Raw genomic sequence first — 21,599 nt, forward strand, 5'->3', positions numbered from 1 at the left:
GGGAAAGAATTTTCATTTTCTTTTCTTAAGAGCAGTACAGTTTCTTAGCATTGTACCCTAGTTGTGTTTCGTTGATCCATTTTAGTGTTCCTTCAAGATGAAAGACATTAACTACTAGTATTGGTTAATCTCCCCACTAATTTTGAGTGGTCTTAATAGTTAGCAAAGACCTCATCTGAATAATGCTGTTCCCCTTGTGAGGAGTGGTGATCAGCAAAATATGAAAATTTTATGGGTGCCATGTGAGAGCTGTTCTTTCTGGACCTTGCCACTCACCCTCTACTGGGAACAATGAGCTGACAATTTCAAGTCTTCAGATTTTGTGAATTGTTTTGTTACTAAGCCTTTGAAATTTTTAGGCTCTAATGTCTTTTTGTAAGGTGAAAATCATAAGCAACATTACTTTAAAAAGTTATTTGATTTGGTGCTTCATTGGGAATTGTTCTCAAGTTCCTCAGTTTTCTTTTGAACAGTGGAATAATTGTTTTCTCAGTTGACTTTCTTTTAAAGGCCATGTAACTTGAAAAATAGGTAGCACTGCACTCAATAAAGTGGATACAGAATAACAGTGAATAGTTAATCTGGAATATTCACTGAGTAATAGAAATTTGGGTTGTTTTACTTGAAGGGTTTTTTCCCTCCGGTTCGCCAAATACTGTATTAGATTCTTTAATATGTCTTCAGCGTGTGGACAGTCTATGGAGAAGGGAGCCTTTTGGAAACAGTCCTATTTTCCAAGTTGTCTAGTATGTATTACATGTTGTTCTACTGAAGCAGTGTGTCCTACAGGTGAACTCAACTGTTTCTTTCCTCCTTTCAAATGACCATAATGTAAAACTGAGACTAAAGCAGCAAAGACCTCAGATTTGAAGCTAGGATGGGCAATTTAGACCCTGTCTCAAAATAAAATATAAGGGGAGAAAGTGCTAGGATAGTTCAGTGGTAGAATGCTTGCCTGGCCTGTTTAAAGTTCTGGGTTTAAATCCTCAGTACCACAACTCCCACCCCCTAGAAATTGAGTTTGCCTGTCTTTCCCTTTCTCAAGAATAATCTGAGTTACTTTAGAAAACCTCATTTCTGTAGCTTTAAAATGTAAAGGAAGTGTAGTAAAAATGGTAAATTTTAGATCAAACTTCTACATAGGTGCTTTTAGAATGACTTACTTTAAAAGTTAAAAAAGACGACTTCGGGTGTACTATTGCCAGGACATTAAAAATACAAACCCCATTGTCTTATTTCTGCTTATTAAAGTATTAGTGGCTTCTGTTTCCTTTTGGAATAGTCTTTGATACAAAATACTTTTTTAAAAAATCAGCCCTAATCAACCTGTCTAGCCATTCCCTTACTGTATTCTGTATCTGTGGTTTATTAGACTACAATACTTGTTCTTCACACAGGGTTTTACAATCTGTTCTTTCATACCCGACTTCACTTTCTCAACTTAATGCTGCTTTTTCTTTTTTCACTTTGAAGATAGGCGCCTTCTTTCTATCACAACCCAGCTGAAATGTCAACTGTTTTAAACCAGGCAAAGTTAATGGTTGCCTTTTCAGGATTTACAATACATTTGAATGCCTTTTATTTTAAGCTTGTAGGTTGATGTATATATGTGCTTTTTTTTTGCTGGGGTGGGGGGGAGTATGCTGACTTTGTTTAACTTAGTTTATTTGAGGAGATAAGGTGTTCATTATTCATACTTAACATGCTTGGCACCCAAAAGGCAGTGTTCATATGAATTAATAAGTGATTTGATGGCAAAATTTTAGCTCATAGCTTAATATTGCACTTTTTATTTCAGAAGTGGAATTAAATTAACCTTTTAGTATTTATGACAGAAACAAGATGCCTGATTTCTTGTTCCTCCTAATTAAATTTTGAGACTTTGCTTCATTTTTATTTCTTCCATGTTTTCCAGCAGTACTCAAACATTACATTGTTGTTGTGAGTTAAAATAGATCTGCATACTTGGTAAAGGGTGCCAGGTAGCACTTTTCTTAGGGTCTTTCCTGCTTCATTTTCCCCCCTTCTTGATATGACCCAGATTAAATAAGATTTATTAGAGGTAAACTTAGAATGGTCCAAAGGATTAGCTGTAGGAACCCTTTTTTCTATGGCTTTTGGCTTCACCATGTAGATCCAGGGTATATGTCTGCTGTTGCTTTGATGACATCCTTAGAACTCCAGATTATAGAAGGAAAAGTGTCCCTTCCAAATCTTATTTGGAAAATCATGGGCAGAGATGAACAAAAGACTAATTTTGTCCAGACTTTACTTTCCAGACTTTACTCACCAAAGCTGAGAATATAAAATTCTTTGGTTTGTCATGTCCAAATAATTGGTTAATGGTGACTGACCAGTCACCCAGTACTATATCACATTTGAAAAAAGGGAAAAACTATAAAGAAGAACACTTGTAATGACTTACTCTATTCCTTCCTTTTTTTTCCCCTCTGCTTATTCTCTGGGCATAATAATGTCATGAAAACTATTTGATATCTCAAAGGTAAGTGCTGGTGCATGATTGTATTAGCATCGGCCACTATTTAAAAGGCAAGAAAGAAAAATGGTGAAATCCAAAACATTTTTATATTTAAAAGACATCTTGCTTTGATTCTTAGTACATTTTTTTACCTCAGTTATTTTTCTATATTGAATTTAAAGTATATGTTTATTGACTTAATTTTACTTCTTTATTACTTCAGAGATGTCTTGGGACATAGAGAATTTGGAAAATAAGGCACTTAGAAATGATTTGGCATTTAGAAAATAATGAGCCTAAAATTACGGGAATAGAGAGCTTAAATTAAGCATTAACTACCTGAGATTATACTTTTATTCTAAAGGAATGATAATTTAACTTAAATGTTTATTCATCATAAATTTCAGTGTGTAAGAAAATCATTTCTTGGGCTGGGGATATAACTCAGTTGGTAAAGTGCTTACCTCACATGCACAGGCCCTGAGTTCATCCTCAGCACCACAAAAACAACGACAAAAATCATTTCTTTAATAATTTTCTAGGATTCTTAATTCAAATGTATGACTTTCAATAATGTGATGATATATTTAGGTTAGCTTTATACTTTTCTGACCTTTAGTATTTATATAGATGAAATCTTTTTTGGGTCTTTTGTTTAGGCCAAGCCATCATTAAATTCTTTTAAAATTTACTAAATGTTTTTCTTTAGATATTTCAACCATTTTTTTTTTTTTATTGTTCAAAACATGCTTATTAAGCAGGTAATTTGGTAGATAAATGTAAGAACTTGAATAATGTCAACTGTTTTCACACGGATTTCAGTAATATGCATTTAGATGGCTTATCAGGCATTTTAGACAACTAAACCTAACAATTTATCACATGTCCCAAAGATTTAAATGAGTTGTGGCTATTGTATGTAGTCTGTTTACAAATCAGTTTTTGCTCTTGTTTAATAAAGGAGTTAATTGAGAGCCCTACCCAGGAAATCTTGCCTTTTAAGATGGTCTGTTTGTTAAATGTGTTACATACTAAGTCAGTGCTTTAAGTGATCCTGAGTTAGTTTAAAAGTGAGACTTCAAACTGATACTACTATGTGGTGGGAAACATACTCACGTCTTTATTTCATAATGCTATTTTTTAGTATTAGCAATGTATATATAAGATACATTGGGATTTTGGTACAGTGCTTTGAAATTTGTATTTTTATCCTTGATATTTATTTGGGAAAGGGGAATCATGTAGTTTGGAAATAACTTTTTAACCTTAAAATGGACTTTGTTTTTCATATGCGTCTCAAAGAGAGAACTAGGCTGCCCAAGTCTTTGTAGTTTCTGATTTTGTCCCCAATTTAACAATACAACTTATAAGTTTTGGAACATGGTAAAATTCTATGTTCTTATCAGGCTGGGCTTGATTTTTAACCTACAACAAAGTGTATGACTTTGTAGATGTTAGGATGTTTGTAGATGATATTAAAATAGATTTCCAGGGCTGGGGAGATAGCTCAGTCGGTAGAGTGCTTGCCTTGCAAGCACAAGGCCCTGGATTTGATCCCCAGCACTGCAAAAAAAAAAAAAAAAAAATAGATTTCCATTGTAATAGAAGTTTGAATGATCATGGAATTGGCAGATGATTTCTATGTGACGCTATCTAAAGCCTATAAAAAACTCATGTGTTGAAGAATAGATAGCTGGGGGGGAGTGCTTTTCTGGTGCAGGTTAAGCATTACAATTTTTTTAAAAAATATTTCTTTAGTTGTCAATGAACTCTTATTTTATTCACTCATTTTTATGCGGTGCTGAGGATTAAACCCAGTGCCTCACACAGGCTAGGCAAGTGCTCTACCACTTGAGCCACAACTCCAACCCCAAGCATTAGAAATTTGAAGTGCTCTAAAATCCAACTTTTTGAGTACCACATGATGGCACAAGTGGACATTTCCACACCCAATCTCGCATAATAGGTTATGGTCAAAATGTAGATATCACTAATACTATATAAAATACCCACAAGTTTTGTATATAAAGTATATATGAAAGGTAAATGAATTTCATGTTCAGACTTGGGACCCATTCCCAGAATGTCTTATGTGTATGCAAATGTTCACAAATCTGAAATCAAAACACTTCTGATTCCCAAACATTTCACATAAAGAGTTAATCAATCTGTAAAGGTTTGGCTCTTATTTACTATTTTGTTTTTAGTGCATAAAAGATTTTTTGAAAGTGAAAAGCATTTATAGTTTCTTCTAAAAAGAGTTTTTTAAATCTTAGATGAATTTCGATAATTTCTACCGATCAGAATTTAGAAGTATTTAGAATGATTTTTCTTCATTTTTTTAATTGAACATTTTGAGAGTATATTAACTTGTCGAGAATAAAAGGCTGCCCTGATATTCCCCATTTTAAGATTGAGAATCTTGGGGTTTCTCATTGTTTGGTTACTTTATAAGCAGTTGTGTGATGTTTCAGAAGTGAATTAGCAAATGTATTAGGACAATTATTCTTGCTTGTCTACTGCATTGGTTGGGTTAGTTTTCGTTTGTTAGTTTGGTACTGGGGATTGAACCCTATGATACTTTGCCACTAAACTACATCCCTACCTTTTTTATTTTTAAATTGAGACTGGGTCTCAGTAAGTTGCTGAGACTTGCCTAGAACTTGGGGTCCTTCTGCCTTAGCTTCCCAAGTAAAAAAAAATTTTTAATGGAGTTAATCTTACCCTGATCATCCTTGAAGAGTTTCTTTGGCAGAGTTTTTAGTCTTATCAATGTTTCACCAAGTTTGAATTTCGGTATTGTAAGCCATCTTAATTTATTCCATACTGGTACCGAATACAAACTTAACCAGTTAAAACAAGAACTCCAACAATAGAATATTCCCATAAATCGAAATATTTAAAGCAGTTACAGGCTAGTATTCTATTGGGCCTTTTATTTAGTTCCTCAGTTTTGTAAGGAAAATTTTAGAACATCTTGCAGTTTTCAGCTTGTCTTCAATTATTCCAATTTGCTAAATGCTTAAAAGTGGGATTTTTTTTTTCTATACCACTCAAGTTTATTGAGTGTCTATATTAAAGATTGCCGACAGCTCTTGAAAAAATGTAAACAAAATTTAGAAAATTAGTTTATCTCCCCCTAAAGTCAGTGCCAGAATGGATGGAGCCTTTTATCAGTTTGTATAGGAGTTCTTCAAACAACTGAAACTTTATTTCTGAAACCCAGATGAAAATAAGTAATACTGGTAGGATTTATATTCAGCATTAGATTTTCACACATTTTTAGAGTACTCAATGTATGTATTTTCTTAAATGGTGAAATTTAGGCAAGCATTGCATTTCTTTTGATTGGTATATACCACATTTAATCCCAAGAATATTTCTGCCTTTGAAATTTCTTAATTTAAAAGACTATTATTTTTACCACAACATTGTGTTCCATCTAAATTTAAAACAGAATTTTATCTTTCTTGTTAAATTTGCATTATAATAGATTGACGATAAAATTGTTTTTGTTTGGTAGTGGGGATTGAACCCAGGGGTATTCTACCACTGGCTACATCCCCAACCCTTTTTATATTTTATTTTGAGGCAGGGTCTCATTCAGTTGCCTAGGCTGGCCTCAAACTTGGGATACTTCTGCCTTAGCCTCCTTAGTTGCTGAGATTATAGGCATTCTCTAACATGGTTCGTGTGAAATTAGGTGTTCTGTCTTCAAAATAATGGCCTTAGAAAAGCTTTTTTTTTTTTTGGATTCCATGTAAAGAATCAAGTCATCTGTTTTAAACAACTGAATCTGTTATAAAATTAGCTTTAAGTTATTTGTATAGTTCTTGTTCTGCTAATGCAGTCAACATAGCAGCCATAGTTTTTTGTTTTGTTTTAATTTTTTTTTAGTTGTAGATGGACACAATACCTCTATTTTAATGTGGTGCTGAGGATCAAACCCAGTGCCTCACACATGCTCGGCGAGTGCTCTACCACTGAGCCACAGCCCAGCTCATAGTTTTTTTTTATATATAATATAGAATCACAATTAAGGAATTTAGAATTGCAGAGTTTCTTTTATGGGGGTTTCTTTGAGCCCAGGGGCTCTCTACCACTGAGCTACATCCCAGCCCTGTTTATTTTGAAATATTTTCTCCCTAAGTTCCCTGCCTCAAACTTGTAACCCTTCTGCTTCAACCTTCTAAATTGCTGGGATTATAGGGTGCACCACCAAGCCTGTCTTAGAGTTACATTATTACTGGAATAATGGAATATTTGTTATACTGTGAAAGAGCTTTGACTCATAAGGTGGGGCTGCCCAGCCTCTCATTTCTTCCCATGTTTACTCATAACCCTGCTCTCAATTCAGAGGCCAGTACCATAGCATACCTGACTGGTATTATATGCAAAGTAGCCAGCAGAAATAGCAGTATCATACTTCCATTCACCAAAGGCTGGAGGAGTAGGCTGATAAGTCTTTCATATCTGGGTCTACTTTATCAGTGAGCCCTGTATTCTGTCCTTAAAAAGTAGGAAGTGTTTACCTTTAATCTGAAACAACCAGGAAAAGAAATGGGCTAATCTTGCATATTTGAGCATTGGTTAGAACTCTGGTCAAAATGTTCCAGAGTTGTAAATGTATCAATATTGTTAAATTGTTGCAGTGACCAGATTATTCTTCTTTACACGTGTACATTTTTTTAGTTGTCCATGGACCTTTATTTGTAATTTATTTTTATGTGGCGCTGAGAATTGAACTCAGTGCCTCATACATGCTGGGCAAGTGCTCTACCACTGAGCCATAACCCCAGCCCCCAGATTATTATTTATTGTATTTTTTAAAATTAGGTATTTAGTTGTGCCATTGTAATCCCGGCTACTGCTTGGGAAAGGCTGCCTGAGGAACATTAACCCACTGCAAACCTCTTAAAAAACAACAACAAAACACAAACACACACACACTCAAAATTATTTGAAACAAGGATATAGCTCAGTGGACTGAGGATATATTCAGTTCCTTAAAGAATTTTAGTTTCGTACAACATTTGAAAATACAAGAAAAGTAAATGGAAGTGCTTGCCTAGGATGTGTGAGGCCCTGGGTTCAATCCCCAGCACGAAGAAAGAAAATTAGAAACTCAATCTGCTTTCTAATACTTTCAGTCTTTTGTGTACAATGGCATTCAGATTTTTTTTGGCCTTTTTGATTCCTGACCTTTTCTTTGATCATAATTTTCACATTAAGGAATTGATCTTTATGCTAGATTATCTATTTTGATAAGTTGTGGAAGGGTTAAATACATATGAGTATTTGTTGGAGATAGTTTATATGGAATTGTGGAATTTGCATGTATTGCTAAGAATGAAACTTTTACTTAGAGAAATAGTTATTTTAGAGAGAATTTTAGGAATAATTAAAAATAAATGTTTAGTTAAAAGGTCGAGGTAATAAGACTAAACACAAGAGAGTACTTAGCCCTGTGAGGAGTGTGGAGTTTTTTTGTTCCACTTGTTTTATTTAGAGGGGAGTTGCAGATTTGAACCCAAGGTCTTGTGCATGACAAGCTCTGTGACATCCTATCCCTTAATTTATTTTCAGAAAGGGTCTTGATAAGTTCCCGGGGCTGGCCTTGAACTTGGCAGTCATCCTGCTTCAACCTCCCAAGTATTTGGGATTAAGGAGATGTGGAAAATGGGGACAGTGGGTTTCTAGATAAAAGTATGGTTTTAAGACAGATAAGAGGGCTTCTGATCTGATCTGGATGTTTAGCAAATAACATGATGTTAAGCTCTGCTTTGGGTTCTTAAAGCTGTTGAGAGCATCTGATTTGTAAGAAACCAGCTTTTGTTTGTATAATAAAAATTTCATTTCAGTGTATATATATTTTTATAAGCCCTAACCAAGATGATTGTTTTATCATGTGTCCATTAAATAAATACGCCTACCATGTTCCAGGAATCAGACACTTAGGGTTACTTATGTTTTACTTTTCCTAACAGAATGTAGTATTTGAGAATTGTGATTGCATGGTCTTAAAGTTCTTGGTCTGACGAATAAATTGGGGATGGTAGCACATGCCTATAATGCTAGTGCTTCAGAGGCTGAAGCAGGTGGATTGGTAGTTCTTTGCCACCCTAGAAATTGAGAACTTGTCTGAAAGTAAAATTTTAAAAAAGGTCAGAATTGAGGGCCTGGGATTTAGCTCAGGTAGAATCCACTTGTTTATTCAGTCTCCAGTACCAGGAGTCGGGGGTAATAGCCAGCTGCGGTGGTGCAAGTAGTTGGAATTACAACTACTCATGAGGAAGAAAAGGGAAGAACATGGCCTGGGGTAACTTAGGGATATCCTGTCTCAAAATATTTTTTTCAAAAAGGACTGGGGAAGGTAGGTAAATTTTAGAGTATTTTCCTAGCATGTGTGAGAACCTGGGTTTAATCCCAATTAACACACATATGGGAAAAAAAGTAAATGGAAGCAGGTGACTGTGTTTCCTTAAATTAAGATTACATGACCACTTTTTGTTTTGGTGTAGGAACTTAGTGATTTGGCCCGTGACCCTCCAGCACAATGTTCTGCAGGTCCAGTTGGGGATGATAGTAAGTAACTTCTAAGTTGATTTTTTTAATGACTAACCTCAAAAAAGCTTGTGTATTTTGGGATGATGCTAAAGAGAGTTTTTTTTTCCCCCCTTTTTCTAGTGTTTCATTGGCAAGCCACAATTATGGGACCTGTAAGTATTAAGACTTCAAAAGTTTTGCTTGTAATTGAAAATCCAGCATTGGTCTGATTATAAATTTTTAAACTTAGTCTGTAGGTTTATTTTATTATGTAGTGTATTCTGTTTTGGTTATGCTATAATTGTACTACCTTTGAAAGAAATAGAATATAGTATTTTTTATTTACATGTACATTAATGTGTCCCTGTGTTCCGTTTGTAGAGTGTAGCATCTCTTTGGATCCACCAAATCTCTTATTTGCCTGAATTAGTTTTCCTTTGTAGCAGTGTGAAGCACTGTCATTAAACTTTCTTGTTACTTAGACAATTTACTTGCTCTATTTCTACTATGAATTATTACTCAAAAATCAACCTGTTCGTATAGTTGCCAAGAATCTAGCTTATTGTATTATTTTGATATTCCTTACAGAATTTTAGTTTCAAACAAATTTGAAATACTTAGGCAGAAAGTGATATTCTGAATATAGAAAAATCACTTTCTATCCTGGGTAGATAAGAATCTATATGCTGGATAATTGAATATTCAGAATTATGGATACCATCTTAAGAATGTCAGAAAATTAGAGTGAACTAAAATATCCTTGGGGTAAGACTGTGTCTTGCACAAATTCTTAACTTTTTTCCCCCTTAACATAGAAGGAACTTGTAAGTTTCTTGTGTAATTTCCTGAAAGCTTTCTTCTTTTCCTTTTCCTGGTTTTATTTAATGCCAACAATGTACTAGGTGGGAAAATGGTCATTAAACATATATAGATATAGATATGTATGTATATAATGGTCTTATGTAAACAAGCACACAAACTTAGACATCACCTTTAAATAGTTGACTGTATGCTTACAGTGGAATGTATCAGTACCTGGTTTTGGTTTCTGAATGCATCTTATGACAAAGTATCACATTATGATAAAATATTTTATGACTATAATTACTCTATGTGGTATGTATCTGTGAGCCAAAACAATAAAGGGGGCATGTGTAGTAGCATAATAATCCACAAATTGCAGGTTTCTTGGGAGAATTGAATAATAGCAAAAGCACATTTGCTTCAGAGTACTTTTTAGGTCAGTTAAGGTGATGGAAGTAACAGAACTAAAGATTTCTGACTTTTTCATTAATGTAGCATGTAATTTAAGTTTCAGTGAAGACTAGCTATTGGATTTTAGTCAGGAAAAGCTCTGCATCATTAAAAGTTCTATATGGCAAAAATGTATATAACACTATGTATAAAATTGAATCACAGCTATTGATAAAAACTAAAATTCTTTGAAAGATTACCCTTGCCTGTTAAGTGACTTTTAAAAATGTTTGAATTTTTTGTACTATATTAAGGGTAGTTACCAATAAGTTTTGATGCAGTGAGAAGAAATTAATTTCCTTCCTTACTGCTTCTAATATTTACATGTATAATTTTTCTTTAATTGGAAATGGAGTTGGCAGGAGATGTTTGAAAATATTTGGAGAACTACACTGACTTCCATTTAATTGTGACAGTTGTAAAAGAGAACTGTGAAGAATAGCTCGAGTGTAATCAACTGCAAAAAGCCATCTGAAGTAAAAATCTGTTCATAAGTAGTATTTTACTGGCTCATAAAGATTGTTTTAAGTATATTATGTCACTTCTTACAAAGGTTAATGGTATGTGAAATTTTTTTCCTTTGTTTTGGTACTGGTGATTGAATGAAAGTTTGATAGGATTCTACAGGGGCATTTTGCCATGGTGCCACATCCCCAGCCCTTTTTATTTTTATTTTGAGACAGGATCTCACCAAGGTCCTTAGGACCGCACTAAGTTCCTGAGGCTGGCCTTGAGCTTGGGATCCTCCTGCCTCCGCCTTTGAAGTCCCTGGGGATTATAGGCATGCACCACCAACAACTTTTACCCTACTTTTAAAGGAGCTTTTTGTAGTGCAGTATGAGAAGGAAGTATAAGTATTAATAAATATGGTAGATGGTGGGAGCTAATAAGTAGTCAGCAAATTAGACTAAAGAAAAAACTACATTATAAGGAATAACAGCCCAAATATGGGGAAGAAATAGGACATAATGGAAATGTGAAAATTGGGTTATCCATCTATAATACTTATGTATAGTAGAGAGTTCTGTAGAAGAGGTCAAAGATGAAACTAACTAAATTGGTGGGAATCCAGATCATAAAGCACCCTGGGTACTCAGGATATTGAATTTTATCTTTAAAAGGTAAAAGATAGTGATTTGAATCTTAGAAAGATCTCTTCAGCGTTAGGATAGAGGGATAAGTTGGAAAGGAAAGCCAGAATAATGGCAGAAATATCAGTGGTAAATCATTGCCAAAAATGTAAGCAAAAGATACTAGTAACATCTTTGAACTAAAATAGTGGCAGTAGGCATAGACATAAAGGAAAGTCTAATTCAAAATTATTTTTTTTCCTTTTTTTTACAAGTGAAATTTGGCTTTGCTTAAATTGCATTAGTGAATTGTCTTTTTTCAGAAGTAGACATAATGATTGTGTGAAATTGGAAAATGAAAGTCAAACAAAGCATCTGGAATTGGGTTTTGTGAAAACTTTTTAGTATGTAGGATCACCCCTAAATTATTAATTATATAGTAAAAACTTACCTTCAACTTGCTTTATGAAACTTCTGTTCCCAGGTAATGTAGCCATATTATTTAACAAAAATATGCTCATCTAATAAGCTCATCATATTTTGGGTGCCTTGCTTTAATTTTTTTCTTTTTTTACATTTTTTTAATTTGATACATTCAGATGTACATGACCGTGTATTTTGACGTAATATACACACATGGAGTGTAACTTAATTCTAATTAGGATCCCATCCTTGTGGTTGTACATGTTGTGGCGTTTCATTGGTGATATATTCATATATGAACATAGAAAAGTTATGTCCAGTTCATTCTACTCTTTCCTATTTCCATCCCCCTTCCCCTCCCTTAATTTCCCTTTGTCTAATCCAGTGAACTTCTATTCTTCCCTCCACCCTCCCTAATTGGAATATGAGAACATTATATCTGCGTATCAAAACATTCAGCCTTTGATTTTTTGGGGGTGGCTTATTTCACTTAGCATGATAGTCTCCAGTTACATCCATTTACTGACAAAAGTTATAAAGTCAAAGTCATTTTTTATGGCTGAGTGATATTCCATTGTGTATATGTACACCATATTTTCTTAATCCATTCATGTGTTGAAGGGCATCTAGGGTTGGTTTCATAGCTACGTATTGTGAATTGAGCTATAAACATCGATGTGGCAGCATCACTGTAGTATGATTTTTAAGTCCTTTTGAGGAGTGGGGTAACTGGGTCAAATGGCTTTAGATTTTTTTTTCTTCTATTGTTTCCAGGTACTGCTTTGTTATAGATTTCTTTTTAAATTTTATTACTCAATAGTAGCTCACACTTGTATTGCTTTTATTGGTTTTACAATTTTATTTCCTTTTTTTTTTTTTTTTTTAAATTAAGTATTGAACCCCAGGGGCATTCTACCACTGAGCCACCCCTAATCCTTTATACTTTTTGAGACAGGGTTTTACTAAGTTGCTGAGGCTGGCCTGAAACTGGATCCTCCTGCCTCAGCCTTCCAAGTCACTGGAATTGCAGGCATGCGCCATTGTGCCCAGCAGGAGTTGTGCATTTCTTTGAACCTGATTGTTCATGGATAAATTAACTTTTCTCTTTTGAACTCCCTGTGTATTTTATTCATATTTCATATCTATAACATTTCATTATTTTCTTCATGGGTCTTGGTAACTAGAGTTTTAAGCCTATCAAGATTAAAAAAATATTCTCTGTGTCCCTTTCACATATCTGGCATGTAGTGGGGAGTTAATAATTACTTTCCAGAGGGGTTGGAATTGATGAGCTACACTTTTAACTGTGATTTGTCAAAATAAAAACTTGAAACAAATGGTTTCTCAAATGCGAGTTTATACTAACGTTGTAAAATAATGCTCATTTACGGAGAATGTTCTCCATGTTTAAATTACAATAAGTCAACTAGCAAAGGAAAGAACTGCTGTGTAGCTTGAAATTTAAATTTTCTGTGCAGATGCAAAAATGTTCTATATTGTTTTCTAGATTTGTTGACTTGCCGTAGACACTCCATAATGTCTTTTTTTGTGTGCATGTGGGATGGGGGGCTAATGCGGATTGAACCGAGGGCACACTATACCCCCGGCTCAGCTCAAAATAAAATTTTTTTTTATTTTGTAAGAAGGTCTCTGAGTTGCCAAGGTTGACTTTGATACTTAGGATTCTTCTATCTCAGCCTCCCGAGTTGGTGGAATTCAGCTCATTAAGCCTTCGAGGGAAAAAATTTTTTAAATGAGAATTTTTGTGGAGCCAAGTGTGTTGGTTGGTGTATGCCCTTGATTCCAGGGACTCAGGAGAGTGAGGTATGGGAGATGGGAAGTTTGAGGTCAGCCTGGGCAACTTGTTCCGCTTCTTGAACTCTTGAAGTATTTGTTACCTGAAATGGCTAACATTTTTTGGTTTGCTAGTTGCAAAGCCTTTTGTACGCATCTGACTTTTACTAGGAAAAATATTTAACACACATAATATACCGTCTGTGAGCTTTATTGTTAAGCTTACTTTTTCATTTGTGAGAGTTTGAATCTAGAACGCTTGGTATTTCTGGATACTTGTTTTGAAACTCCTTGGTAGTTTACAAAATCGGATCTAAATAGTATTCATTATAGTAAATTTTGTATTTTTTCTATTGCTGTGAACTGAATTTTCTTGGAATAATTTAGATTCTTCATTGTAATGTAAATAGTAGATAATTTTTGTTTATTAGAGAAAAGCCTAAAAGCATTATTTAGCAATGACTTTTTAAATTTTAAGGTTAAGCATGTTTTTCTCTTCACAGAATGACAGCCCATATCAAGGTGGTGTATTCTTTTTGACAATTCATTTTCCTACAGACTACCCCTTCAAACCACCTAAGGCAAGTATTTTTCCTTAATAAAGATGTATGCTTTGTATGTATGCTTTGTTTTAGCAGAATAGAACATTCATAGAAATTAGGGTTCTGTGTGATTGAGGCTAAGCATGAATAAGAATAACTTAAGTTGAATATATATGGAATTGAGTCACTAATAGACAGTGTTTTAAAAAGCTGAATGCAATTTGAACTTCACAAATGGGTATAAAATTTGCCTTGTTCTTAATATTGAAAGATTCAAATATACCATATGGAAGCGTTTCCTTGTTATTTGTGCACAGATTTGGATTATTGATCCTATTGTCTTGTAAAAGAAAACATTAGATGTTTAATTCTATCTTTGTACATAATGCATTGCAGTTTGATAAACTAATTACTTTAGTTTTACTATATGACTATAAGTTTATCAAAACTTAAGAGTTGCTTAGTGCACTAAGGAGACTGGTTTAACTTACACTTATAGGTATAAGTTCTTGACTTTTCAGAACCAATAACAAAATTAACCTGTGTGAATAACTAAATGATAATTTGTATGGCATTGTGCTACTTCCCTGTAACCATCTTCAGTCACATTAAAGGAGTAGTGTGACAGTTCTTTTAAATGAAATACTTACATACAGTGAAAGTGCAAAATTTAATTTATACATGTATCACTCTGATACTTTAAATGAGCTATAAATTTTGTTTATACCAATACCTTATATTTTAATGAATATCAAATACTTTCACATTGCCCTTTGATACTTAAACAATATTGTAGCATCAAGGTTAGACATCAACTGGGCACAGTGGTATGTACCTATAATCTCAGCAGCTTGGGAGACTAAGACAGGAGAATTCCAAGTTAAAAGCCTGCCTCAGCAACTTAGCAAAGGCCCTAATCAATTTGACCCTGTCTCAAAATAAAATAAAAACGCTGGGGATATAGCTCAGTTGGAAGTTGCCCTAGGTTAAATCTCCAGTACTCAAAAATAAATAAAAAGTTAATTTTCAGAATTTTACACCATATTAGTAATAAAATTTTTGCCCCAAAGTTTTTATTTTTACTTTTTGTATTTTTTCATTTTAATCAAAAGAAGGAATCCCCAGGCACAGTGGCACACGCCTGTAATTCCAGCTGCTTGGGAGGCTGAGGCAGAAGGATCACAAGTTCAAAACCAGACTCAGCAAAGCAAAGCGCTAAGCAACCTAGTAAGGCCCGGTCTCTAAATAAAATACAAAATAGGGCTGGGGGTGTGGCTCGGTGGTTGAGTGCCCCTGAGTTCAATCCCTAGTATCAAAAAAAAAGAAAAAGGAAAGGAAAAGGAAAAGGGGAAAAAAATGCTTGGGGCTCATGGTCAGAATATAAAAGTCAGTTTCAATAATTTTTGGTAGTTTTATGTGCATGAATTAAGTTGTATTGATTCAATTTGTATATGCGAAATATTTTAAGCCTTGCTTTAGTCTGCTTAAGTTTAAAATGCTTTTATTTGGATAAAATATTTAGATTTTTTTTTTTAATTTAGGTTGCATTTACAACAAGAATTTATCATCCAAATATTAACAGTAATGGCAGCATTTGTCTCGATATTCTAAGATCACAATGGTCTCCTGCTTTAACTATTTCTAAAGGTAAAATACTTGTAGTGGAATAGACTTGAACTAGTCTGATTTTCTAATAGTTAACAGGAGTTTAATCCTTGAATCTACTTACCCGAGAATTTTTATTCCATCGTTTTGATAATAAGGTTAAGAAGGTATTAGAACTTTACTTACATTATTTTTTACTCTTTTATCAGTGTTGGTTAAAGAGATTATTTGAAAAGTTAAAATTCATATTGGGGTTAGGGGGAGTATTATTTGCCTAGTAAGTTTCTTATAAGTAAATTTCTGGTTTCATGTTATAGAACCTTGATATAGGTATTTCTTTCCTAGTATTGCTACCCTAAAACCATGAAATCTTGAAAAAGTCTCTGGGTCGGTTCTGATCTACTTGGAATAGAAATTTATCATATGACATCTCTTGTAGGTTGTCCAGACTGCAGGAATGTCATAGATGAGGATAGGTGGTTTTCTTGTTGTTATTGTTTTAGTTTTTTCTTTGAGTAACTCTGAAAGCATTTATGTCCTTTTCACCCCACAAATAAAAATCACCTGTGTACAAACTACTTAACTGGGAAGAAAGTGTGTCTTTTTAGTTTTATTTCACCTTTGTGCATTTACTTGCCATTCCTTGGGTACACATGTTTTTAATGTTACTAATTATGACTGTTAAGCATATTTTAGGATAGCACATCTTTAATTCCAAACATTCCAATTCAGTAGTTAAGGGCAGCATTTCCAAAACTTATGAATAGATCATGAGTTTGGTAAATGCAAAGTGAAACAGGTGTGTTTGAAGGGAGGATGACAACACATGTATTTTCATATGCTTATACGTGGGACTTGACACTCCCCATAGGAATGAATGTAGTATTTCTCAAAGGTCTGTTTTTAACACAAATAACTTCTTGTGGTGAGAAATTAAAATGAGTAAATGCTGCCATAATTCCTTTGTTTTTAAATTTTAGACCACTTTTTCACCGTCTTGTTGAGTTTTGATTTCTTTTCAAATCATGCTCTAGTACTTAAGTGGCAAATTCCAGATTTTTCTCAATTGCTGGGGTGTATTCTTTTTAAATTTCTAGTTGTAGTTGGACACAATACCTTTATTTTTATGTGGTGCTGAGGATTGAACCCAGTGCCTCTCATGTGCAAGCCAACTGTTCTCCCACTGAGCCACAACTGTAGCCCCATCTGGGATGTATTCTGATACTGAAAACTTTTTTTGTAAATGGCATTTTGAGTTGGTGGTGTGGTGGTTTGTCTTTTAGTAACTTGCTTTTTTGGCAATTATATTTTGCTGACTTATTGCACTCCCAGGCATAATTTAAGCTTGTACCTTTTTTCTGAGTTACTATGTAGCAGGGTATTCTCTATTCTGTAAGTTTATATGCTTGCTCTCCCATGCATTTGGGTTTGAAATAAATTGTATTCTGTCAACAAAAATTTAGTTTATATGACAGTTAAGGTTTTCTCATGTTGTTGCTTTTTGTTTGTCTTCATTTAGTGATTGTCACAACCACTTTAAGCATTTTGATCTTACATAATCTCTTGACAGTGTCTGTGTGCTGACTGGCACATAACAGGTACTCAAAATGAATGAGATCTATGGTCCATAGTGCTGTCATCTACTAAGTTGGTATGTTGAACAGGTCAGAGTAAGAACTAGAACTGTGAAAGTTCACTTTGTCCCATGAGATCTTGGCATTATTTTATCAGTACTCTTGGGCATATGGTCTCTACCTTATGGAGACAAGGAGATAAAAACCTTTGAGGGCTGAGGTTTGCAATGCTGATTCTTAAGTTCTTTTGACACTTAATCAAACTCCTGATGCTATGTAACAGTTGTTTATTTTCTTGCAGTTCTTTTATCCATTTGTTCACTGCTATGTGATCCAAACCCAGATGACCCTTTAGTGCCAGAGATTGCACGGATCTATAAAACAGACAGAGATAAGTAAGTATACAATAGTATAAGGAAATGCTTTTAAAAGAGGTTTCAATTAATGAGTCAGGCTTATATTCTGTTCTAAGTTGTGTTGGTTGCAGGAAGACTTGATGCTTGCTTTCTGGTAAGATAATAGTTAAAACCTGCCCAAATCTAATTATTAAAAATGTGATTTTTAAGAAAAAAAAAAAATCCTAGGTTTCAGCATATGTGACAATGAATAGCCTCTTTAAGTTTTCTTTTTCTAATATGCTAAATACTTTTGTCACTTTACTCTGAAGTTTGTGGGAAGAAAGCACTTTCTTCACCCAGGTTTTGTTTTTTACAAAAAAGTATTAGTGCTGTTGTAAAATTGGTTCAAATTTCTCAGATATTTAAACTATCTTTGTGTTCAACTTAACCATTATAACTGTCATATGTAATAATTAATGCTAAGTGTACTTGTTCAATTAGGTACAATAGGTTAGCAAGAGAGTGGACAGAGAAATACGCTATGTTGTAGGGTAAGAAGATCTGCACTTTATGGTGCGCTTATTCATGGAACCGCCAGCACTTGAGTGCTGCATGCTTTAAGGCTCTCTATTAACTAACAAAAGGTAACAGATGTGGCAGTTTTCTGAAAACTGTACATTTAACTGCTTGAGCTCTGTTTAGCGTGAAAGTATACCCCATAGGCAGTACTGCTTGAAAATATTCTTGCATGGCAAAGCAGTTATATAGCACTAGTTAAGAAGTAGAAGTTTAAGAGTATCAAACTACCATGTTAAATTTTTAGCTTGAAACTCTACCAGTACTATATGGAATGTGGTGATTTTATTCAAATTTTGCCAGGAGGTAGTATTGTAAGGAAAAAACACTTGAAAGCCTAAGCATCTAAACTAAATGTTCATTACTGACAAGCATGCATTAATGTCAGCTGTGTTTTGTGGCTCTCTGTATGCTAAATTAAAGTCTTTGTTTTAAAGTGCTAGCTTTTGAAGAGAATATCCTTAAGTTGGCATAACTGAATTGGGTAGAGAGAACTTCCATCTGTTTAAATTTAGAAAAATGGTTGAATTTAGTTCTTAGTTTAAATGAAGCTAGTAATCTTTTAAAAATTAACTATAAATATAAATCTAAAAGTTCTGTGCCTTTTGATGCATATTCATTTCTAAAGGTTATCACTATTTTGTTGGGGTATGTAGCCTCTGGCATGATTGTAATCTGTGGAGAGATTGATATTATTTGTCAATATTAGCAGTCTTCCTTAGGTGTTGCCCTAGCTCATGGGTGAATTACCTGTTGTTTTTTTTTTTTTTTTAAAGAAAGATGTCCCATTTAGGAAGTTTCATTTGGGCTTATTAGCACCAATTGCCAGAGTTTTTAAAAGCAACATGTGGTTCTGATTAGCACAACCACTTACACACTTGCCCAATCTTAAATTTCTTTTTCAACCTTCTCACTGTCTTGTCTTTTGCCTAAATTTCAAAGGTATTTTCTCTTCTGGTTATACCCAGGCCCAAGTAACTTCTCAAATGTAGGATTCAGATGACAATTTTTTAGTGACAATACATGTTTGATTCTAGCTTTGATGGAAATTTCTGTTGATGTACAGAATATATATACTATCTGACAGACATCTGTGAACTAAAATAATTTTTGAATGTTAAAATTTGTTGAAACGGATAACCAATTTTTAGAATTTTTGATAGCCCATTTGCTCATTGATGGAGGTGAGAAAGTCTTTGATTTTCATTAGCTCTGTTCTTATGTTTATTAAAATACTGCTTTGAAAGCATAAGGTTCCCATTTCCCATATTGAATACCAGTGCTATTTTTCCCTTATTGGTTTTTAACTTATTAAAATAACTTTTTCTTTATGTATAGGTACAACAGAATATCTCGGGAATGGACTCAGAAGTATGCCATGTGATGCTACCTTAAAGTCAGAATAACCTGCATTATAGCTGGAATAAACTTTAAATTACTGTTCCTTTTTTGATTTTCTTATCCGGCTGCTCCCCTATCAGACCTCATCTTTTTTAATTTTATTTTTTGTTTACCTCCCTCCATTCATTCACATGCTCATCTGAGAAGACTTAAGTTCTTCCAGCTTTGGACAATAACTGCTTTTAGAAACTGTAAAGTAGTTACAAGAGAACAGTTGCCCAAGATTCAGAATTTTTTTAAAAAATGGAGCATGTGTATTATGTGGCCAATGTCTTCACTCTAACTTGGTTATGAGACTAAACCATTCCTCACTGCTCTAACATGCTGAAGAAATCATCTGAGGGGGAGGGAGATGGATGCTCAGTTGTCACATCAAAGGAAGCAGCATTATTCTAGAAGCATCCATTTTGTTTAAACCTTCCACTGTTAGAGATTTGAGGTTACATGATATACTTTATGCTCATAACTGATGTGGCTGGAGAATTGGTATTGAATTTATAGCATCAGCAGAACAGAAAATGTGATGTATTTTATGCATGTCAATAAAGGAATGACCTGTTCTTGTTCTACAGAGAATGGAAATTGGAAGTCAAACACCCTTTGTATTCCAAAATAGGGTCTCAAAACATTTTGTAATTTTCATTTAAATTGTTAGGAGGCTTGGAGCTATTAGTTAATCTATCTTCCAATACACTGTTTAATATAGCACTGAATAAATGATGCAAGTTGTCAATGGATGAGTGATCAACTAATAGCTCTGCTAGTAATTGATTTATTTTTCTTCAATAAAGTTGCATAAACCAATGAGTTAGCTGCCTGGATTAATCAGTATGGGAAACAATCTTTTGTAAATGCAAAGCTGTTTTTGTATATACTGTTGGGATTTGCTTCATTGTTTGACATCAAATGATGATGTAAAGTTCAAAAGAGTGAATATTTTGCCATGTTCAGTTAAAGTGCACAGTCTGTTACAGGTTGACACATTGCTTGACCTGATTTATGCAGAATTAATAAGCTATTCAAATAGTGTAGTTTTAATATGCTGCACATGATACTGGCAGCCCTGGAGTTCATAAATGGACTTGGGACCCAGCAGTTTTGAAACATGTATATGGAGTTTAAGAAATTTATTTTCCTGGTGCATCACCCATCTAACTAAAATTACTCTTCACCGTGTACACTTGACAGCTGGGAAAAAAAAAAAAACTAAACAAAACATGGGAGTAATAATGGGTCAAAATTTACAAAATAAAGTACTGTTTTGGTGTGGGAGTTGTCATGAGGCTGTGTCGAAGTGACTTAACTGTGGGATATTGAGTATCCATTGAAATGAATTTGTTCAGCCACTTACATTAATGAGCATTTAAATGCAACAAATATCATTTCAGGTGACTTAACATGAATGAATAAAAGTCAAATGCTATTGGATTATTTTTTTGTTTGACAAGTGCTATCTGTGCCACTAAACTTCTTTAGTAACAAGGGCATTACCATTCTTCACCCTTCCTAATTCTGATCCTGTAGTTATGCTTGTTTTCTTAGTTATTTTGATTTTACCATTGCTTTATTAAAGTCCTGTATTTTATTTCTAGCACGTGACATCTCCACTTTCACATTTTTGCACTGCTTACACTTGTGTGCAGTCTTATTCCTTGCCTGCACACAGATGTGGAAAGCTAGAAATAAATGTTAATGCTTAATTTTTTATAAATGGTTTAATATGTAGTTTGGATGTGATTTATTGACTTAAGGTTCTTATCTAAACTGGAAGTGAAATGCATGCCTTCTGAAGATATTCTGGCTTTGTTAATTCTGTATAAAGCATTTAATTGGGAAGTATCAGTCCAGCTATAATTTTTCCAGTGAGTGAATTTTTCATTTTAACTTTTGCTTTAAAAATTGTGGGTTCTTCAGGGTAGATGTCATGCTGTTAAAACTTTTGGATTCAAATTACGAATAAGAAACTAGTAACTGCTCCATAAGGTAAGAAATACTGC

At 34.0% G+C, this 21,599-nt stretch overlaps 1 protein-coding gene across 10 annotated transcripts in view; it reads left to right on the top strand.

Moving 5' to 3' along the window:
- UBE2D3 (ubiquitin conjugating enzyme E2 D3) overlaps nt 1-21,030 on the top strand; it is a 31,194-nt gene extending 10,164 nt beyond the window's left edge. For 5 of the 10 annotated variants that reach the window (XM_079154719.1, XM_079154720.1, XM_079154717.1 and 2 more), the window contains exons 3-9: nt 9,001-9,064; nt 9,167-9,198; nt 14,070-14,147; nt 15,650-15,755; nt 17,589-17,682; nt 18,127-18,176; nt 19,540-21,030. In XM_079154719.1, coding sequence (XP_079010845.1) covers nt 9,001-9,064; nt 9,167-9,198; nt 14,070-14,147; nt 15,650-15,755; nt 17,589-17,682; nt 18,127-18,175 — 423 coding nt within the window. In that variant the 3' untranslated portion in view covers nt 18,176; nt 19,540-21,030. Of the gene's footprint in view, nt 1-9,000; nt 9,065-9,166; nt 9,199-13,075; nt 13,597-14,069; nt 14,148-15,649; nt 15,756-17,588; nt 17,683-18,126; nt 18,177-19,539 lie in introns of those variants that run through there. The other 5 variants (XM_079154721.1, XM_079154722.1, XM_079154716.1 and 2 more) reach the window with 5 other exon arrangements.
- Nucleotides 21,031-21,599: the final 569 nt, after the last annotated feature.

This window comes from Sciurus vulgaris, assembly GCF_902686455.1.
Source record: "Sciurus vulgaris genome assembly, chromosome: 9".
NCBI lineage: Eukaryota > Metazoa > Chordata > Mammalia > Rodentia > Sciuridae > Sciurus > Sciurus vulgaris.